This window comes from Triturus cristatus, chromosome 6 (genome assembly GCF_964204655.1).
Source record: "Triturus cristatus chromosome 6, aTriCri1.1, whole genome shotgun sequence".
NCBI classification, from domain to species: domain Eukaryota; kingdom Metazoa; phylum Chordata; class Amphibia; order Caudata; family Salamandridae; genus Triturus; species Triturus cristatus.
This window is the reverse complement of record NC_140589.1, coordinates 955,365,691-955,386,244: the sequence shown is the minus strand read 5'-3', so window position 1 is coordinate 955,386,244 and position 20,554 is coordinate 955,365,691. Positions and strand designations below refer to the sequence as shown.

At 46.2% G+C, this 20,554-nt stretch overlaps 1 protein-coding gene across 1 annotated transcript in view; it reads right to left on the bottom strand.

Annotated features, from left to right (window-relative positions):
• The window catches only part of IGF2R (insulin like growth factor 2 receptor), a 1,674,612-nt gene that overhangs the window by 666,978 nt on the left and 987,080 nt on the right, over window positions 1–20,554 (bottom strand). Inside the window, exon 29 of the mRNA XM_085611652.1 lies at window positions 14,140–14,237. Coding sequence (XP_085467778.1) covers window positions 14,140–14,237 — 98 coding nt within the window. The remainder of the gene's footprint in view (window positions 1–14,139; window positions 14,238–20,554) is intronic.

The following is a 20,554-nucleotide window of genomic DNA, read 5'->3' as shown; positions in this document are numbered from 1 at the left end:
CGACCCACACAAGTGAGGTACCATTTTTCTCGTAGGACTTTGGGGAACGCGGGGTGGGTAGAAATTTGTGGATCCACGCAGATTCCAGAACTTTCCATCACAGAAATGTGGAGAAAATGTGTTTTTTTTGTCAATTTTTTACGTTTGCAAGGAATTCTGGGTAACAGACCATGGTGGGAGGCACTCAAGTCACCCCATCGTGGATTCCCCTGGGTGTCTAATTTTCAAAAATGTATAGGTTTGCTAGGTTTCCCTAGGTGCCGGCAGGGCTAGGGTTAAAAAACTACAGCTAGACTCTTCGCAAAAAAAGTGTAAATTCAGTGTGAAAATGTGGTGTGTTCACCTTAGGTTTTGAGCCACTTCCTGTCGTGGGCACTATGCCTACCCACACAAGTAAGGTACCATTTTTATCGGGAGACTTAGGGTAGTTCAGATTTGTAAAGCAACTGTTATTACCTATTGATTTTTGATGCATTTCTCCCTTCCAAAAGAAAGACATTGTGTAAAAAAAAAAAGTCATTTTGAAAAATGACCAATAATTGTCATGCAAGTATGAGTAGTCCCAATTTCGAAAATGTCCAAATATGCACTGTTTCTAAACTCTGTAATTTGTTCCCATTTCAGAAATACATAGGTGTCTTTCATACCGATTTTTCCATGTATACATTTTCCCACAATAATTGCTATATACCCGGAACAAAAAAAAAACCATTACAAAATGCTGCTCAGTTTTTTTACTCTGGGTTCGTTGGGCTCTTGGTGAACCTACAAGTCCTATATATCCCCACAACCAGGAAGGTCCACCGGATGTAAAGGTACATTGCTTTCAAAGAGATGTCATAATTCGAAGACGTTACAGGTGAAAACGTTGACTCAAAAGGCTGCTTTTTTCAACAAATTTTTAATTTTTCCTATATTTAACTGTTAGTTTCAATAAAGAAACCTTGATGGATCTACACAAATGCCCCCTTGCTGAATTCAGAATTTTGTCTACTTTTCAAAAATGTATAGCTTTCCAGGATCCATTATTGCTTTTCTACCCATTTTTACCATTATCTGGAAGGAGGTTCAAAGCACAAAAAATAGCAAAAATAGGGTATGTCCCAGAAAAATGTCAAAACTGTGTAAAAAAGCTGGAGAAATTGTGATTTCAGCCCCACAAACCCTTTTTTGATATCATTTGCAGAGAAAAACCCAGACGCTTTCATTTGCAGCCACTTTTCCCCATTTTTCACAAAAAAAACAAAATTTTGCTGTATTTTGACTAATTTCTGGGAACCCTCTAGGAGAATCCACAAACCCTGGGTACCTTTAGAATCCCCATGATGTTGGAAGAAAAGGACGCAAATTTGGCGTGGATACCTAATGTGGTCAAAAAGTTACAGGGGCCTAAGCGCGCACTACCCCAAATAGCCCAAAAAAGGCTTAGCACAGGAGGGGAAAAGGCCTAGCAGCGAAGGGGTTAAGGAAACGAGAAGCAACAGGTGATTTGAAAAGAGAAGGCTGATCAGGAAGTCGTAAGAAAGCAGAGATAGCTGATAGATAACCTTTCAAGGTGCCCAGAGCAGAGCCCTGCTGGGCTAGAGAGAGAATTAAGAGGATAACCTCAGAAAGAGGGGCGGAAAGGGGATCCACAGCCTTTGCTGTGCACCATGCCACAAATTTGTTCCACCTGCAGACGTATACCGTTTTAGAGGAGGGACGCCTGGATGCCAGAATAACGGACTTCAGGAGGCAAATCAAATGGCATCAACTGTCGCTGCTCAATCTCCACGCATGGAGGTGGAGACTGGACAGGTTCGGGTGGAGAACCGTCCCCTGCTGCTGCGACGGAAGGTCCTCCCGAAGAGGCAGTTGTGTCGGAGGATCGATTGACATACGGAGTAGCTCGGGATACCAGTACCTTTGTGCCCAATCCGGAGCCACTAAGATGACTTGGGCCCGGTCGCGCCTGATCTTCTTCAGCACTCTGGGCAGAAGTGGTATAGGCGGAAAGGCGTACAACAGACCGCAACTCCACTCGTGACGAAAGGCGCCCCCGAGCGAGTGCCGCCTTGGAAACTCCAACGCGCAGAACTGATGACATTGCGCGTTCTCTTCGGTGGTGAATAGATCTAACCAAGGCTCTCCCCACTGCCGAAAGAGGCCTTGCGCCACGTCAGAGTTTAGATGCCATTCGTGATCCATCATGCACCGGCGGCTGAGTTAGTCTGCTCTGGCGTTCAGAGAGCCCGCCAGATGTTGAACCACCAGGGTGATGCCCTAGTGTTCCAGCCATGTCCAGAGGCGCAGAGCCTCCTGACAAAGGGTCCACGACCCCACCCCGCCCTGCTTGTTGCAATACCACATGGCGGTGGTGTTGTCCGTGAACACCTGCACCACACTTCCCCGGACAACGGGAAGGAATGCCTTTAGTGCAAGTCGGATCGCTCTCCGCTCCAAAAGGTTGATATGGAGCCGAGTCTCCGCTGGAGACCAGAGTCCTCTGATCTCCGCCTTCCCCATGTGGCCCCCCCCATCCCAGGAGGGACGCATCCGTCACTACTACGTGCTCCGGTTGGGGTAGGGAGAGGGATCTGCCGCTGACCCAATCGCGGTTCGTGAGCCACCACTGCAACTGCTTCGCAGTGCCCTCCGAGATCAAGACATGGTCGGACAGATTGCCACGATGCTGGGCCCACTGAAACTTCAGGTCCCACTGCAGAGCCCGCATTCGCCACCTGGTGTAATGCACCAACAGAATGCAGGAGGCCATCAGACCCAGGAGCCGCAGCACCAACCTGACCGAAACCCAGTATAGAGGCCGAAAGACGCGAATCAGAGCCTGAATATCCCGGACCCGCTGTTCCGGAGGATAGGCCCGGAACTGCGCCGAATCTAGAACCGCTCCGATGAAGAGGAGCTTTTGGGAGGGTCTCAGGTGTGACTTTGGCACATTGATGGAGAACCCCAGCAAATGCAGGAGGTCAGCCGTAGTCTGGAGGTGGGAGACTACTTGCTGGGGCGAGCCCGCCTTCAACAGCTAGTCGTCGAGATAGGGGAAGACTTGAACCCCCGATCTGCGCAGATGAGCTGCGACCACCGCCATCACTTTCGTGAACACCCGAGGGGCACTGGTGAGGCCGAAGGGGAGCATGGTGAATTGAAAATGCTCCTGACCCACAGTGAACCGCAGGTAACGCCGGTGGGCCGGCAGGACGGGGATGTGAAAATAAGCGTCCTGCAAGTCCAACGCTACCATCCAGTCTCCTGGGTCTAGGGCAGCCAGAACCTGAGCATCTTGAACCGCTCCTTCCGGAGGAAGGCGTTGATGCTCCTGAGGTCCAAGATAGGGCGTAGGCCCCCTTTGCCTTTCTTGGGAACCAGAAAGTAGTGGGAATAGCAACCACGACCTACTTCTGGACCAGGAACGCGCTCGACGGCCTCCTTGGCCCAGAGGGCCGTAACTTCCTTCCGTAGAAGATTCAAGTGATCCCCCGACATGCGGTGGTACTGTGGTGGCATGGCTGGAGGGGTCGTCTTGAAGGGGAGGGAGTAGCCCCTTAGGACGATTTGCAGCACCCACCGGTCCGACGTGATGGAACGCCAGTGGAGCAGGTGATGGCGAACTCTGCCGCCCACTGGGGTGGAATGGGCCTGAAAGCTCGGACTAGGAGAGCTTTGAGGCAGATGCTGCCGGGGTGGATGTGGACTGACCGGCACGTTGTTCTCCAGTACCGCCTCGGCGGAATCCACGTCCGCGACCACGTGCAGGTTGGTTCTGCAGCCAGTGGCTAGGCGGACGTGAGGAGGTGCCCCTTCCTTGGCCACGAAAGGGACGAAAGGCGGAAGTTTGCCGCCGAGAGACCCAAGGACTTGGTCGTAGCCCGGGAGTCCTTGAAACGAGCCAGCGGACTATCCGCCTTCTCGCCAAAAAGGCGAGTGCCATCAAAGGGCATATTCATGAGGGTACTCTGGACATCCCCCGATAAAGACGTGGACCGTAGCCAGGTGTGGCGACGAAGTGCCACCGTGGTCGAAATTGCCCGCCCCAGCGAGTCCGTGGTGTCTAGTCCACAGCGTATGGCATGCCGTGCTGCATCACGCCCATCAGCAAGCGCCTGGGCGAGCCGTGACCGGACCTCCTCCGGACACAGGGGCAGCATGTCCTCCACCGCATCCCACAGAGAGTGGGAATAACGGTCCAAGAGGCAAGCGGTATTCAAGGACCGCAGACCCAAACTCAGGGAAGAGAACAGCTTCTTTCCGAACTGTTCCAGCCTCTTGGATTCCCGATCCGGAGGAGCGGATGGGAAGGAGGATTGGGAAGTCGAGGCCTGGATAACCAGGCTCTCGGGAGTGGTGTGTTGGGACAGAAAACTGGGGTCGCCCGGAGCAGGGCGGTGGCGCCGGGCCACGTTCCGATCCACAGGAGGTACTGTGGAGGGCTTGGACCTGGTGCCCTGCAGAACGTCTACGAGTGCCTCATTAAACTGCAGCAGAGGCTCTGTGGAGCTTGCTGATGGTTGAAGCACTTCTGTGAGGATGTTAGTCCTCACGGCCACAGCAGGCAACTCCAGCCCAAGGGCATCGGCCGCCTTGCGCAGCACCACTGAAAAATCTGCACCTTCCTCCGAGGCCACAGTCGGAGGAGAGATGAAACCAGCGTCCGGGGAGGTGTCCAGACCACTGGCATCCCCCAGTTCGTCTTCCCAGTCCTGTGAAAGGTCGGCCTGTCTGGCCATAGGGTCCTCAGACCCCTCCCAGTCGCCCCCGTCATCCAATTCCTGATAAACAGGAGGAATAACTGGAGCCGGGAGGTAGATGAAATGCTCTTGCATCGGCGTCGAATGAGGCGTCGAGTGGTGCCGCACCGGCGCTGGGTCCGGACCGGGGCTAAACCGGGGAACGGCGCCGTCCGGGGACGGCGCCAGGGGTGGAACCCGTGTCGGCGCCGGCGGAGGAGAGATACAGGCCTGGATCCCTCGGGGACCTGCGGCGTCGGGACCGAAGTCGTCGACGGTGCCGGGGCCAGAGTCGCCGACATGCGAGGTCGCCCAGTCGAGTCCGCGGGGCCCAAAGGCGCGCCGACAGGCGTCGACGGCAGAGCCAGGCCCCCCATGGCCGAGAGGAAGGCGCTGATCTCCGCCGGAGTCGCGTCAGTCCCAGGGACCGGCGGGTATGGAAACGGACGCGGCTCCTGCGGCTCCGAAGGCGCCGTGGGGTGGGACTACCCTGACCCTCAACCGAGTCGCGCAACCGGCGAGGGGAGTCCGAAGAGCTGTGTCGCCTCTTGGACTTCTTCGAGCGCTTCGACTTACCTGAAGACTGAGCCCGACGAGCGATGATGGTGACTGCGGCTCCGCGACCGGTCCTTGGACCTCCTCCTGGACCGGAACCATGACCGGCGCGGAGCCGAGTGCCGAAGCTCAAGAAGCTTACGGGACCGCTCCCGCCTAGCCTTCGAGGTCAAGGCCTGACAGTCGAGGCACGACTCCGCATCGTGGTTGGGCCCCAGGCAGTAAAGGCACCGGCGATGGTGGTCCGTCACCAACATCAGTCGATGACAGAAGTCACAGGCCTTAAAACCAGGCATCCTACCGGCACCAGAGTCGAGTCGACAGAAGACCAAAAAGAGTCAAAAAAAGTTTAGTTAAAAGGTGACTAAGGGGTAAGCTCTTCCCGGATCGGCGCTGTCTGGCGCGGAAAAATGAAGAACTGACGTCAGCGCGCGAGGGTAGTGTCTAAGTACTCCGACTACGTCATTCCGGCACACGACGCCGACAACGGACGCGGAGCCGCAGACAACGCCTAGCGACGCGCAAGGGGTATTGCTGACGAAAAATATTTGCGGATCCAGCCTGACGCCTGGGGGGATATTCTGAGGTGAGGAATCTAACTAACGTGTTTCTTTCAGATTTATATAACATTTTGAGGGTGCACAATTTTGAATTTTGCAGACAAGGCTTCGGATTTACACTTGCAGCCTCCTCCGATTCGTGGAGCGGGTTGTACCCCATTTCTAAACTCATCGCAAGACATTTCGTTTGAGTGAAAAGAAACCCAGCAGCAACAGTACTTCAACAGGAATGATCCAAGCAAAGTCTAACTAAAGGAATTTGGGTTAACAGGTTTTCAAGCCCTCAGCACTTGTCGCACATAGGGCGGGGTACCACTTGGTAAGTGCAAGGTCTTTGTTTACAATGTAATATTTGTACAGAACTGTATTGGATAGTATGTAACAACAAAAAGGGGAGGAACGGATATATACAAAGCTTAGCTGTACGTACGGTGTAGAGTGCGCTTTACATGTAACGAGAAATACAAGCAAGAAGGGAAAATAGAGACAAGGAAGGGGAAGAAACAGATAAAGGAAAGAATGATTGATTCAAGTATAGCTAAACAGAGGTCTTAAGAGTTTCCTAAAAGGGTAACCGATTTGGTGAGTTCTCAGCGCGGGCCGAAGCGGAAGGGAGTTCCAGAGGATGGAAGTGGCGCCACAGACAGTCTGTAAATGAACGACCAGCACTATTTCGTCACAGCTTAAAAATGATAACTTTGCTAGCCCGGCACAAGCGGTATGAATTATACTGTTATTTCGAATGTATCAATATAGTGAATAGCGGAGACCGCGCTGCAAACGACTCTGATGATTTTTACTTTATAAAGCAGTTATTTGTAATTTTCTGCATCACACGTTATTCGCGTATTCTCGCCTACAATTTGGACAGTGTACATTCTTAATCGCGCAGAATAATTCTGACAACGGGATCGCTTTATAGGTTAAGTCAAACTTCAGAAACAGCCTAGGAGCACGGCCTCCTACATCACGGGAATCCAAGATGGCGTCGGCCTATTCAGATGGGCCATCCTAAAAGTGGACAAGGCGGTAACCCCAAAGTCCAGTTTTCAATCACGTGCCAGCGTTTAACAAACAATGACGTGAGCCAATGGAAAACAAGGGCGGGGCTTAAAGTTCCTTCCGGAAGTGTATTGATTACAAAAGGCCCTCGCATAGCGAGAGCAGCGCATGCACAGCCAATGCCAGGCGAGAACTAAAAATGGTCTTGGATCAGGGCAGGAAGGCATAGTAGCAACAGACAAATCAATGAATAATAAGGAATTAGACTTTATTAACTGAGCAAGGAAAGCAATCAGATCAATGAAAGTTCAGCTAATAAGAAAAAAGGTCAGAGACAAAATGCTGTGTAACTGTATAGCTCAGATATAGAGCTAAAGAAAAATAAACAGATCACCTAAGATAGAATTTAATAGAGAGGCTCTCCAGTAAAAAGACTCTGGGCCAGAAACAGACTACAGTTATCGAATAGTACCAGGAAATGAGATGTGTCTAACAGCAATCATCGGGTCGAAGCTGTGTGCTAAGCAGACCACACACCCGATAGTCATCCCAGGTGAGACACAACCTGGCAACTGAAAGGCTGCAAGCAAGGCAAACCAAAGAACAGCAGGGGCTTCAGTGCTGTAGTACAGCAGGCCACAGTTGTGCAGTGTGGAGGCCAAGGCATGAAAGTAGTTCAGCCCACATGGTCATGAGAGCACATAAATCACAAATCAGAAGAGCGGCCCACTACAAGAGAGTCCATCTGCTGTGAGAGATGAGACAGGTAAAGCAAAGTATGGGATACTGTTGGAAAGTGGGTTATTGGTAGGGGCAAATGTAGGTCTGCCACTGGCGATAAGGCCACTAACACATGATAAGACCCAGCATAGGTATTAGAAATGTATTCCTATGCTCAACCCTTGATAACGTGACTGCGAGCAGACAGGCTTAACTTCAAAGACAGGTATGTAAAGCATTTAAAAACACAATTTCAGTAAATAATTAAGACAACACACAATAAAAATCCAACACCAATTTATAAAAATAGGTAATATTTTTATCTTTTAAATTACACCAAAATGAAAAAAATCCACTGTAGGGAACCAGAGATATTAATTTTTAAAGATTAGTCACTTTCTGGGGCTTAGAAACCAGCAGTGCCCAGGGACACACCTTTAGAAACTGTTCTGGAGAATATCTCACCACTGTGTTGTGCCGCATTCTCCAGCAGGCGGGTCCAGTTAGAACTCCTTCCTGAAGTTCTGCTTGCGGGTCCCAAAGTATCCAACACACAGTCCAAGGTTCTGGAATCTCCAAGAGGGTCCTTGAAAGTGTGAAATTTCAATTCCGCAATCCACTTGAACAAAACCCTTACAAATCCATTGGTACTCTAGGCTGGGAAATCTTTGTGGGGCTGTCCAGGTGAGCTCTGTTAACCTGTAGCTTGCAGGGAGTTCCACTCTTGAGTCCTTTGGCAGCAAGGTAATCCACAGGGCTGCAGTTTCACTTGGTGCAGTCTTCAGAGGTCAGGCCTTAGAGTTCCTTGCACAGCAAAATCTTTTCAGCAGGGCACTTCTTGCTTCATTCAGTTTCAAGCATCAGATCTGGAGGGCTCTGCCCCTCTCAGATACTTATTCAAAATTATCTGGGTCAAGCACCAGGTCACTTCTGACCAATGAGAGCAGGGCAACTCCTCATAGTTATGACCACATCCTGTAGAGTGTGGCATTATTTTGTCCCAGAGTGCATCATTCTTCCAAATCCATAATGGCTGATTTTCCAGAAAGGAGGTAAGAGCTGGCTAAACACACCCCCTGGGATGGCTTATTTCCATGAACTCTCCCCCTACCATCTGCACATACCTTTCTTAATCCTAGCCCCGACTCTGGGTCAAGAGTGTCAAAGTGAAACTGAAACCCAGGCCTCCCCTCTGCCTTTGAAGAGTACAGTTTACGACTCCACCTCCTGGCCTGTCATTCCTATAGACCAGCACACTGCCCTCCCAGCAGAGTGGTTCTTTATCACCTCTTCAAAGTAGCCTGGTTAATCCACTTAACTCTGACCAATCAGGGCAGACCACTGGAAGGCTGAATTTGGACCTACAAACAAGAAAGTCTTATACCTTCTTGTATCTACACTTTAGGAGAAATGCAACAATATAATATTGCTGGATTTACTACTACCATTCTGGGAAGTCTTTGAATGGTCCGGCTAGTCCTCTCCTATCAATATTTATTAATCAATAACTTCCTACCATGTTAACCTATGGGCCATGGGGTTTGCAATGGGGAAAATGACTTGGGCCAGTTTTCTAGCATCAGGGCTTATAAAAAACATATTTTATAATTATTTCCCTAATCTCTACAGGACCCCCACCCCCTGTGCAATTAAGGGAGACTTTAGGGGTTCTGAATTTGTCGAATTTGAGCAGCTCTTTAATACCATGTGGGGAGTGAAATGTAAAATTTCACTTTACCCAGGCATATAAAAACTCATGTTATAAGGGGGTACCTTATAGATAACTGACCCCCCACCCCTGGGATACCAAGGGGTGACCCTGGGGGTCTCCAATATGCAAAAACATTGTAGGCTTTTCATTTTTAAGTACCCATACCCCCCAAAGTCGAGATTGGGCACAATGTAAGGTTTAAAAGCAGTCCTGGCAACCAGTGCTGCTTTTAAACTGACCTCAGGCTTCAGCACTGCACACATGCTGGTGCAGAAAATCTGCTGGCCTCTAAACTGCCATGCCCCAGGATACTGTGGACTTCTAGGTAGTTTCAATCCCCTGCCCTATTATATACTAGGGGCTTATGGGGTAGGTCATGCCAATTACAGGGGTATCCCACCATACCATAGTGTACCCTAGTGTATGTTGAGTGTCTTAACTGTATTCTAATGTGTTCCTTTTAGCTTGGCACTGGCCCTGGTTAAACAAGGCCCAGGGTCAGTCAGAGTCAGTTACCACCAGTTCCAGTCAGCAAAAAGTTGGTGGGTGCCCAGGGCACAGGATGACTTTGCAACAGATACCATGAAACAGGAGTAGAGGCAGCTCAAACAGATGAGAAAACCCAAGTTTTGGAAATCGAACATGACACTGTAGGTTTCAATTCCTGCAGATTTGACAAGTTGACGTGAAGACATTTCGGCATTCAGGTACAAAGCTATTTAACGATCTGAAAGGCTCGGATTCATAAAATCGGAACTTTTACAACAAAGTGGCATTTTTGTATTCACAAAACCCAATTGTGATTCAGCAACAAGTTACCGAATAGCAATTTGGATTTTGGAATACATACCAAATGGGGTTTGGAAATACATACCAAATTGGTATTTGGAAGGGGGGGGTATAAGAGGCAACCCATCCAGATATGAATTCCTTAAAGTCTGTATTAATCTTTTGGGCCTGACATCAAATGGCAAAATAATAATATTTGATCACCTCCTCAAAGGAGGTTGGAAGACACTCGCACACTGGAAGTGTTTCTCAAGGAACCCAATAACAGACATGATGGCTTGCAGGTCATCATGCCTTTTAATGTAGCTAATCTGGGACTGACCTCATGCATGTTAATGAGGTAGGTTATATTGCGACCCACTATGATTGGGTATTTTGAGAACCTACCCATTAGTAAATAAGTTGGTTTGCAAATTACTGATTTACTTGGTGGAAGTCAGTGAGCAAATTGAGACAACTTCTACTGAATGCATTTTACTACATTTCATTTAAGAAATCACAAATAGCGATTTGTTATTGGCAATTTCCAATTTCTTAAATGGAATGTTTGTACATGAGAACTTTCCTGTCCTGTGAAAAAACCCTGTGCTGCCTAAAAGCCAGTCGTCGCCTTCTTAGCCAAGAAAAGAGGGGGCACTAAACTTGAGAACACAGAGATTGAGGAACATAATTTTCCGAACCCAATGGCGTGGATTCAGGAGGCAATAAAGGAAACTGCCCATTCCAAATTACACACCAAGCTGGAACTCAGGGGTAGATCATCGAGTATGGTATAATTCATGTCCTGTACCCGCTTTTAAGGACAGAATGCAATTCCATGTAAGTTGTGAAGGATTGCACCAGTTTACAACTCTGATGATTGGATGCAATTCTGGAGGTGACGTGTCCACTATTCAGGTGCCTAAGCCTCTAGAGCTCATTGTGTTAATTATACCTAGAATCCCTCACCACAGAGACAAGAAAGAAACCGACAAATTGATATAGCTCTATCTGAACTTACTAAAAACCCTCAGAATTAAGAGAGGATAAGATCTACAAGAAATCTACAGAAAACAAGTGAATCCTACCCAAAAAAGCTACAAACTTCATTACTTTGTCTTTAAAATGAACAGCTCATCCCGTAGATTCCTAACCTAGAAAAAGTTTAAAGAAATGCATAAAATTCAGACGAAGTAGGCACTAAGCAAGGAACTGGTGGATCTTAACTAATTTTTGTCCTAAGCCTCAACTTCAAGTCCAACAGTAATGCTTTGCCAAAAGTGTGTGTTTTGGCCTAGTACTAAGCCAGTTCTCCGGGGTCTAAACAGCTAAGTTAGGAAGGCCTTATAAAAAATATCGCAGTCATGCCTCAAAATGGATAAACCAAAACTATTGCTTGCTCAGTTAAATTCCAAGGGCCTTTTTTCAATCTTGCGTTGACTTTCAGTTAGTAACAAGGTCAAACAGTTCTTACTTGCTCTATTCAGCTACGGTGGAGGTTTAACATCTAGTATCACAAGCAATGCTCACAATAAACCTACTGTCGAAGAAGTGTTATTAATTTTATGATCACGATTAAGTCTTATTATATCAAACATGTGCAACGTCTTTGGGTAGTTATGACATTCAGTTACTAGGGTTGTTACAATAAATAAGAGGTTAGAGATAAGGAGAACCACAGGCAGTGGCACACAGTCATTGAGTGGTGGAGGATAGAATGTTATCAGTTGATCTGTGGAGATGCGAGCGCTTGTAATTTTGGATAGTGCTGGAGGGGTGTGGTTGCAAAGTGCAAATCAAGACAGATTCCCACCGACTTGGATGGCTGTAATGGGCACACCGGAAAGACAGCATTTTCGATGCAGCTTGCGGTAGACACTTCGTGAAATACAAGGTCTCCGGTCTAATTCGGACCAGGTTCCATGCCGCTCATGGGAGTGACATGATACCACATGGCGTGTCACTTGCAGGGTCAGACATGGCTCGACCTCTGGGGCTTGCTGGGGCTCACAATGGTTACTGGCCAACTCACAGGGTGTCCGTCGCAGGGTCATTTGCCATCCTCATGCCCTGCAGTACTACAGCGAGCAGGCTGTTGGGGTGTTCAACTTTCGGTCAGGTTGGTCCACTGAAAGCCATCTGTGATTGCAGTTTGACTTCTTAGTGTTAAGTGCCTCATAGTGGCATAGGCAAACATCATCCCAAGTTCTAGTAGTGCAAGGCAGTTTCCAAGTATATGAGGCAGTCTACCTCCTATTTATCAAGACCCAGGAGTTTGGATCTGCTCCACAGTCAGAGATTTGGTACTTAAACCCTTAAATGAAGGCAGCCACGAATTGTCGTTCCAATCTGGTTCTTTTTCTACACAACTGGGAACAGCTGCACTGTTTCAAATTGTAAACAGTGGCTAGGCTGGAGGCACACACTTGAAAACACCAACTGTCCTCATGGTAGTTGGCATTTCCAAGAGTCCAAATGAAAAAAAATGTTTGGTTCCAAATTTCTGGGGGAATCAAGCCTTGTGTAGGCCAGGTATACAATTTCTGTATTCAGGGCAAAACCCAGGATGTGTGTTGAGGTGACAGACTAGTACCTACTATTAAGTCCATTTGCACAAGTTACAAGGTCTAAATCTTTGTTTCAGTGTTGCTCTCTCGCGTCACATCCTGATCTGTTGGAATTGGTTTGTTGTTTTAGCCAGAAAACAAAAGTCCTTTGTGTGAATGTTTATTTTGCAAGCCATACACTGCACATGGCCTTACCTTGAATTCCGGCTGGTGGGGGTTGGGGGGAGCAGCAATAATTGGAAAAGTGTTGGGGAGCATGATGAAAAGGATGGCCATGATTACCTTTTCTAGCTACAGCTAACCTTACAGAACACACTACAATCTTAGGCCCTTCATGCATAGAGGGGTACTGCAACCTGGATATCCCGCCTAAAATGAACACACATGCTCAAGCAACCACGGCTGCACTGGCCCTTCACACATACTGTTGAATTCTCCAGGTGGGCTCCTAGAAAGGGGATACCTTCTGGTCTAGGTGGACAGCCGTGGCCCAGTCCTAAGAGCCTCCATGCTGCAGTAGGATGCCAATGTCTGTTCATTTGACAACGTGCTGAAAGCAGTGCCCTTTTACAGGTAGCTTGTGTTTATCTGTGCCAGAAAAATAAACAAGTAAGCCACTGCTACAGTGCAGGTGCAAGCATGCGTGCATAGCAGATTTTGCAGGATGCTGGAGTACAACCTCTGCTCTACTTTTTGGCAGGAGTCAAAAAAGAAGTTGTAAAGATAAAATATGAATGGGTTGCATCCATCTATTTTTGCAGCAGAATACAAAATGCTCGTCACTCAGGCCAGTCATAGGTGGACAGTCAATGCATGTGTAAGTGAATGCAGTTTCACCTCCCTCCGCCCTGGTCTTCGTTTAAGCCCAAAGCCCTTCAACAAGAGGGGAAGAAAGAAAAGGGTTGAGAGGTTAACATGTCTGGGCACCTGCAACATGTTATCAATGTTAGTCTGACAACATCTGGTGTTTGCAGTCTCAACAAGTTTTAAACTCAGAAAAACCTAGAAAAAAGCAAAAAAGTTACTCATTTCGAGGCACTAAAATATGCATCATGGTAAAATAGGATTACCAGCCAATATCCTTGAAATCACTGAATGTCACTTGTAACACAAAAAGGAAATGAGCAGGTACTTCCCTAGTAGAAGAGGTCAAAGTTAATCTTTGACCATCAATGTGTTTTCCTGGCATATCCTTATTCATGATAACATTATTCCATGGCAACATTGTGTTTCAAGATATAGTTCTAGAAGGGCACAACTTAGCATCATTTTGTTTGCTGACAGAATAGCTGTATTCACGGTCTTCATAAAAAAGCAGACTTGGCTTCAAAGATCATCTGCAAAGTTATCATGAATTTTTATTTCAGTCACTTCTCCACCTGGAAGCATTGTTCATAGCTGCCCCGGAGTGAGGGTTAAATCAGTGGAAATTCTTATTTTGTGTTTCTAGACATAGAGCAAGCAAGACGGCTTGCAAAGATGAACAATACATACAAATATTAATATACATGACATTATTTATTTCTACTTACCTAAATGAGCATTCTATGGATTTAAATGGTGGACAGGCATAAGGGGTGTGCATTTCAAACATGTACGAACACTCTGGTGTCTCCTTCAAAAATACTGGCTGAAATGAGAATGAAAAGGGATTTTAAAAAATGGCAATATGGGTGAATTGTTTCAAAATCCTTTGTACACCGTTTCAATGCTAGGCTGTAATAACCAAATTGTGCTTACAATGGTTCAATAAACTAAAAGAAATTCACAGCAATTAAAATAATACTCCATTGCAGAGCAATTAATAATCTGGGTAAATGATTCACCAATATGCCGCAGTTAACTGTAAAGATATCCTAAGAAAAGATGATGAATATCATATGCTGTGCACAAATCCTCTGAGGCCTTATTTAAGGCTTCATCTAATGAGGCAGAGTAAACATAAAGAAATACAGCTTTCCAAGTGTTGTAAAGTTTTACCAGAGAGAAATTTGATCTCCAGGGACAGTTGTATTTAGGTCAAGATTCACAAAAAGAAAACTTTGAGGGATAAAGTATGGAACTTGATGGCTGAATGGGTGTGAAATCCTACACTTTTGATTGCCTTAAGATATGACCAATTCCTTTCTATATCAATGTGATCAATGAGAACTGTTAAAATTATAAGGTATGGATAGTACCTCCGCTCATCTGTTCGGAAAAAATAACATAACTGGAATAACTAAATAATCATTCTTTTACATGAAAGGTGTGACTAGATACACCTATCTCTTCTTTTGTCTGTCAGTTCTTCCTTTTATTGTATACAGATAGTAATTTCCACCGTAAAATTCTGAATTATTGCTAAACCACATTAAGTATCGTCCCATTTGCAAATTATCACTTTTACTAAAATTAGGTTGTTTTGAACAGTCTGCTTTAAAATTTCTGAATCTCTTTGATTATTATGTAGTTCAAAAAGTACCACTGGTGAGATGCTGAGTAAGCACTAGAGAAATTAATTATTCTCTATTCACAAAAAATTCTTATTCCACTCAGGCTATTTGCAAAGGGGTGAACCCCTTGAGAAACGTTTACTAGACTAAATGAGAATGCTCAAGTTGTTAACTCAAAAGGGTTGATGGCAATACAAATAGTAAATAAATTACTACCAACCAAAAAGTTGCTGGCTTGCTAAAGACTGCTGATTAGCCAAAAAAGAAATTGAAAGAACACATCAAGGGCTGTTTATTGTTCACTCAAATACAAATTTAAAAGGACAAAAGAGAACTTTTACTCAAGACAAAACAAAAAGGTGAACAGCCTGTCAACAAAGTGCGCAAGCAAATGTGTGCTAGAAGCTTGTTGTCACAAGTGTAGAAGATCCTAAACCTCTGTTTGGGTGAATCAATTTAGTATGTTTTCCTCAAGGAACTGTAAACAGTGAAAGAGTGGTCAGCTCTTGAGGAATCACATGAGGTGGTTTACAAGGTTACTAGTGTGTTTTATCATAGATATACGAGCATCATTAAATGCCAGCAGCTGGGTATCTAACTTTCTTGTGAAACTAAATTTTAACTTATTAGCTGTCTTTTCTGCACCTTTGTTGATCCATATTGCTTGCCTGTGTAGATTCCATAACACTGCTGTGTTACACAATTATGGTTTAAAAGGTGTTAAAGCTCACACCCACCTGCATATCTACTGATAATCACCGTGAATGGAGTAAGACAAATCTTTGGTAAGATTTGTTGTTGCACACCATGCTCCCTGTGGGGTTCAATTTAAGAGTAAACATTTTAGAAATAAGCCAGCTATATTGCTACTTTCTAGCTCTCTGGACTGCATTTCATATAGTTGAATAAAGTGTACAATGGAAAAAGCTTTGGAAAATGGGTTTAGACTCAGGCAATTTTCTAATATAGCTTAATAATAGTAGCTCAATCTTTAAAAAGGGGGACAAGGCTGATCCGGCCTGCTATAGACCAATTTTGTTTTCGATGTGGAGGTTAACATTATTGGGAAGGTCATTCTTGAGAGACTCACTTCGAGGGCAGATGAGAGGTCTATTCTCTCTGATGTCCAATATGGTTTCAGGTAGGGGAACGGTTGAACAGGACCTCAACCTTCATCAGCCGATTGCCAAATCTACTAAAGTGAAGGGGGGTGGGGATTTGGGGGGGGGGGGGGGGGGTTGCAATCTATCTGGCATTTATGGATCTCAGATCAGCCCTCGACAAAAACAATAGTGAAAAACATTGGTCTGAGCTGGGATCCATGGGGGTGGCCCAAATCCTGGTAGCCTTCATGAGAGATCTCCATTATGGGCTGAACGGGGTGATCAGGTACGGTCCAAATAGTGAATGCATCCAGCTCTTTGAAATTAAAAAGGAAGTCGGCAGGGGTGCATCCCTGTCCCCTTCTTTTTCATAATCTATATTAATCGGCTGGAGTAGGATTTAACCAACATTGAGGCAGACGTTCCCAGGGTGGGAAGAAGGCAAATCCCTGGTCTTTTTTATGTAGACAATGCAGTTTTCACTGCCCACACTGCCAAGAGCCTGCAACTACTTTTAGATTTTTTTAAAATCATGTTTATGAACAATCTGGGCCTTTCTACTAATTTAAAAGACATGGTTTTTATGGTAGGTGGCCCTAAAAAAAACAAATCCCATAAACGTTGTGCCTAGGGCCAAGTATTAACCAAGGTGGACAATTTCACTTACGTAGGCCTTTCCTTGAAATCTGTCCTTAGCTGGTCCCTGTTAGGAACAAGCATTTGCAATGCAATAGGTCTCGCATTTACGCGGATTTAAGCTGTTAGCATTGTAAAGGACAATGCCTTTTATTTATGTTTTGGGTTTCAAAACAAATAAAAGGCATTGTCAATTACAATAATAATAGCTCAAACGTGTGTGAATGCGAGATCTATTGCATTGCAAATGCTTGTTTAATTACGTTTTGACATCCTTCGAATCCTTAGATTGCATCCTCCTCTGCCTTTTAGTGAAGACATGTAATGATGTAATGATTGGGGGGGGGGGGGCGCTCAGATTACAGAACTGTGGGCAGCGGGTACAGAGATCCGTGCCTTGTGCAGTCTGCAGGTTACAACACGTGTGAGTGTCTAGGGCCGGCAGAGCTGGTGGGGGTGCTGCAATGGGTTAAGGATGGGGTGCCCCCTCACCCTTAGAATCCGTGGACAGCGGGGGTGAATCGTTTGAAGGAAGGTTTTTATTTTCGCCGGTTTCTTTGGTGCAGGCTCTGGAGGGAGATTGCATTCAGCCCGTCTTCGGGACAGATTTCCTCTGACAGGAGGATGATGGATGACGCAGCCCTGCAGCCCCCCTCCTCCCCCCGCCCCCACCCCTGCTCTCTCAGAGCGACTTTACAGGCAGAGCCGGGAGGAGCAGAGGGTGGGGTGGTTAAAATCAACACAGGAAACGACGGCCCCTGAGCCCCGGACATCGACTGAGCCGCTATCAGAAATTAACGAGCATATCAATGTTTCCAATATCACCTAAAAACAATATCTGTGGGCTGGTGGGCGCTATACTACTCAATTAATACAAACACGCATTAAAAATACCCACCACCTTGTGCTTGTATAAATAAACACACAAACGCTTCATCTGCTCTTCTACGAGTATTGTGTAAGTACAAGAGCAGCACAAAGTGATGCAGGAAAAACAGTTTCATACAGCGCTTAATAAAGACGCTGTGAGCAGATTGTGTGTTATGTTACTATAGAATCATAAGCACGTGGTCACCCTTTGGCCTCTAGGCGCTACTGTTGTTGACATCTGATCCTCTCCCACCCAGGAACAACACATCCACAATTGCTGGAAAAGCGCTTCAGCGCCAGATACAGTGCTATCCTGAGACACGATCTGCCGGGCCGGGTCAACGGCGTATTTGGGGGCATATTATGAACGATTTACGATAATTAACGGTGAGGTGGGTAGAGATATTTACAAACAGAAGCAGAGGAAATAGAGATAGACAGGAGCGACAGATCGTGAGGAAGTGAAAGGGGTAGAGTGGGGGCGAGACACGGAGATGGATGAAAGACAGAGCTATATGTGCCGCGTGAGTGGAGAGAGAGAAAACAAGCGCGCGGTGGGAGCGTGTGAGGCAGAGAGGAGACGCCATGCACGTGCACATCACCTGTCCGTGCGCGCACATGGTTGGTCTCCCTTCGTGCACCAAACCGACAATAGTCTCGCCAAGGCGAAGCAGCGCATGCACTGCGTTCGCTAGGCGAGACCTAAAAATGGGAACACTCTGCAAAGAGCCATTTCTGGTGTACACTATTTGCCAGGCGAATCGGGCACAAGCACCTCAAACATTTGTTAAAGATCTTTAAGGCCAAATGCATTCCAATGGCCACTTTTGGGTGTGAAATCTGGGGCTACACTTACATTGACTCCATACAGACAAGCAAAAACAGATTTCTGAAAAATCTTCTGGCTGTCAGCCTGAGCACCTCAGCTGAGATCGTCCATGAGGAATTCGTTCTGGCCTTTATCTCAGATCTGATCCGCATTCGTCTGTTGCTGCTTTGGTGCTCTGTCTGGCACAAAGACGGCCTTCATCTGAACAGACTTGTCCTCCAGGATTGTTTGACCCTGGACAGGTCTTCTCGGATCCCATTCATTTCCTACATTAAGAGGTCTTTTTTTAACTGGGCCACCCAGACCTGTTTCTTGACCCCCAGGGTATTGTAATGAAGGACCTAACCTGGGTGAAGCAGGCCTTTAAGTAGAAATTCGCAGCTGGAAGGGAGTATTCTGCTTCTTGTAAACAGTCATACAGAGCCTACATCCTGGTCAAGTCAGTCTCATGAATGAAGCCTCATCTTTCCCTGGAAATGTCCACTTACCATCGACATTCCTATACATTCTTGATACTGAACATCTCCCATCAGCTGCTGTTTCTCAAGGGTGTCTGGTTCTCGCAATCCACCCTGCCCCCTAGTACCTGTGACAGGCCTCTATTTGCACCTCTATGCATATAGGTTTGTTGTGTCCTAAGTTTTCCACCCTACGACACAAATTTCTAGGACCATTCTAGCAGTGCAGGGATTTAGGCAAATTAGACCAGCCCATCTATATCTGCAACTTTTAGCCACTCCCAAACTGTGCTTTTTTGTCTCCCATTTTCTATCTGGGGTCCTCCGTGCATCACGCTAGTACTGTATTCTTTAGATTTATAAGCAGGATTTTAGTGTCTGCACGAACTTAATGAATCAATGTAATTGTTGTTTGTAAATATTTTAGGTGTCAACTTGGCAGTTTTCATCATAAGATTGTTTAATAGATTATTTTGTTAATGTGCACTTGCATGATTTTGTTTGCAAATCGAATAAAAGTTGATTGATTGATAGTAGCTGGAATGGAAATATAACTAATCAGTGCCAGCAGTAAATTAAAACTGATGATTGATTTAAGTAGGATTTTTACTGGCCCAGATGGTTTTTAACCTGTTCTTGATTGATCTTCCAAGTTACCCGATTGAATGCAAAAGCATTTACCAAGGGTTGAGAATTCTGTGATAAATGCACTAACTACCATAAGCTGAAAAAATAATTATAGTTGCAATAATCAACAGACTTCCATTGGATTAGAGTAACTGCTTAAAGTGTGTAAACAGCACTGTGAAAGAGAACAAGCCAACACCACCCTGAAATGTAAGCTTTTAGTCTTTCGGGCACACAGGTAAATAGGGTATGGTGGTTGTATAGAATGACACTTGAAGTAGTTCAAAGATACATTTATATGGGCGTTGCATTTCTAATTTCCTCAACAAGTGTAACAAAGAAGGACGTGTTTTACAGCAGAATCAAAGTCAGTAATGCTAGGACCAATCTGTTTTAGTGCAAAAGGCAGAGCAAAGCATATAGTCTATGATGTTATGTTATATTCTCTCTCTCTCTCTCTCTCTCTCTCTCTCTCTCTCTCTCTCTTTCTCTCTCCATCTCTGCATGGATAGCACTGTGCTAATCCTATGCTTAAAGACCTAACGGTCGCGGCCGAGGCTCCCTCGGGCGTGTGTCCAAGTTCTTACCTTGGCTCCTTGATTATATGGGGACTGGAGTTTTACAGTTTGAGCGTGGAGCAGTGCAGTGAATGGTGTCCGACGCCCGAGGTGGATTGACAGCGCCGGCGCTCCTGCAGTGGGAGGGCACTGCCCGTGAGTGGAGACGACGTGGCATCCCCTGCCTTCAGGCCCGGTTACTTGTGGAAGAGTCACCACCTGCGATTATGTGAGCTTGAGGATTGGTGACTGGAGAGAGGAAAGAGAGGTAGGATGCCCGTGTTGGTAGGATGTCCTATTTTTGGTGCTTCTTTTGTCCCTGAAGCTGTTTTGTGGAACCGAGACGTAGTTAAGAATTACATTCGCTGCCTTAAGGATCCTTCGATCTCTGTGGCATGCTGTGATATTCTTTATCGGCAGGGGAGCTCACCA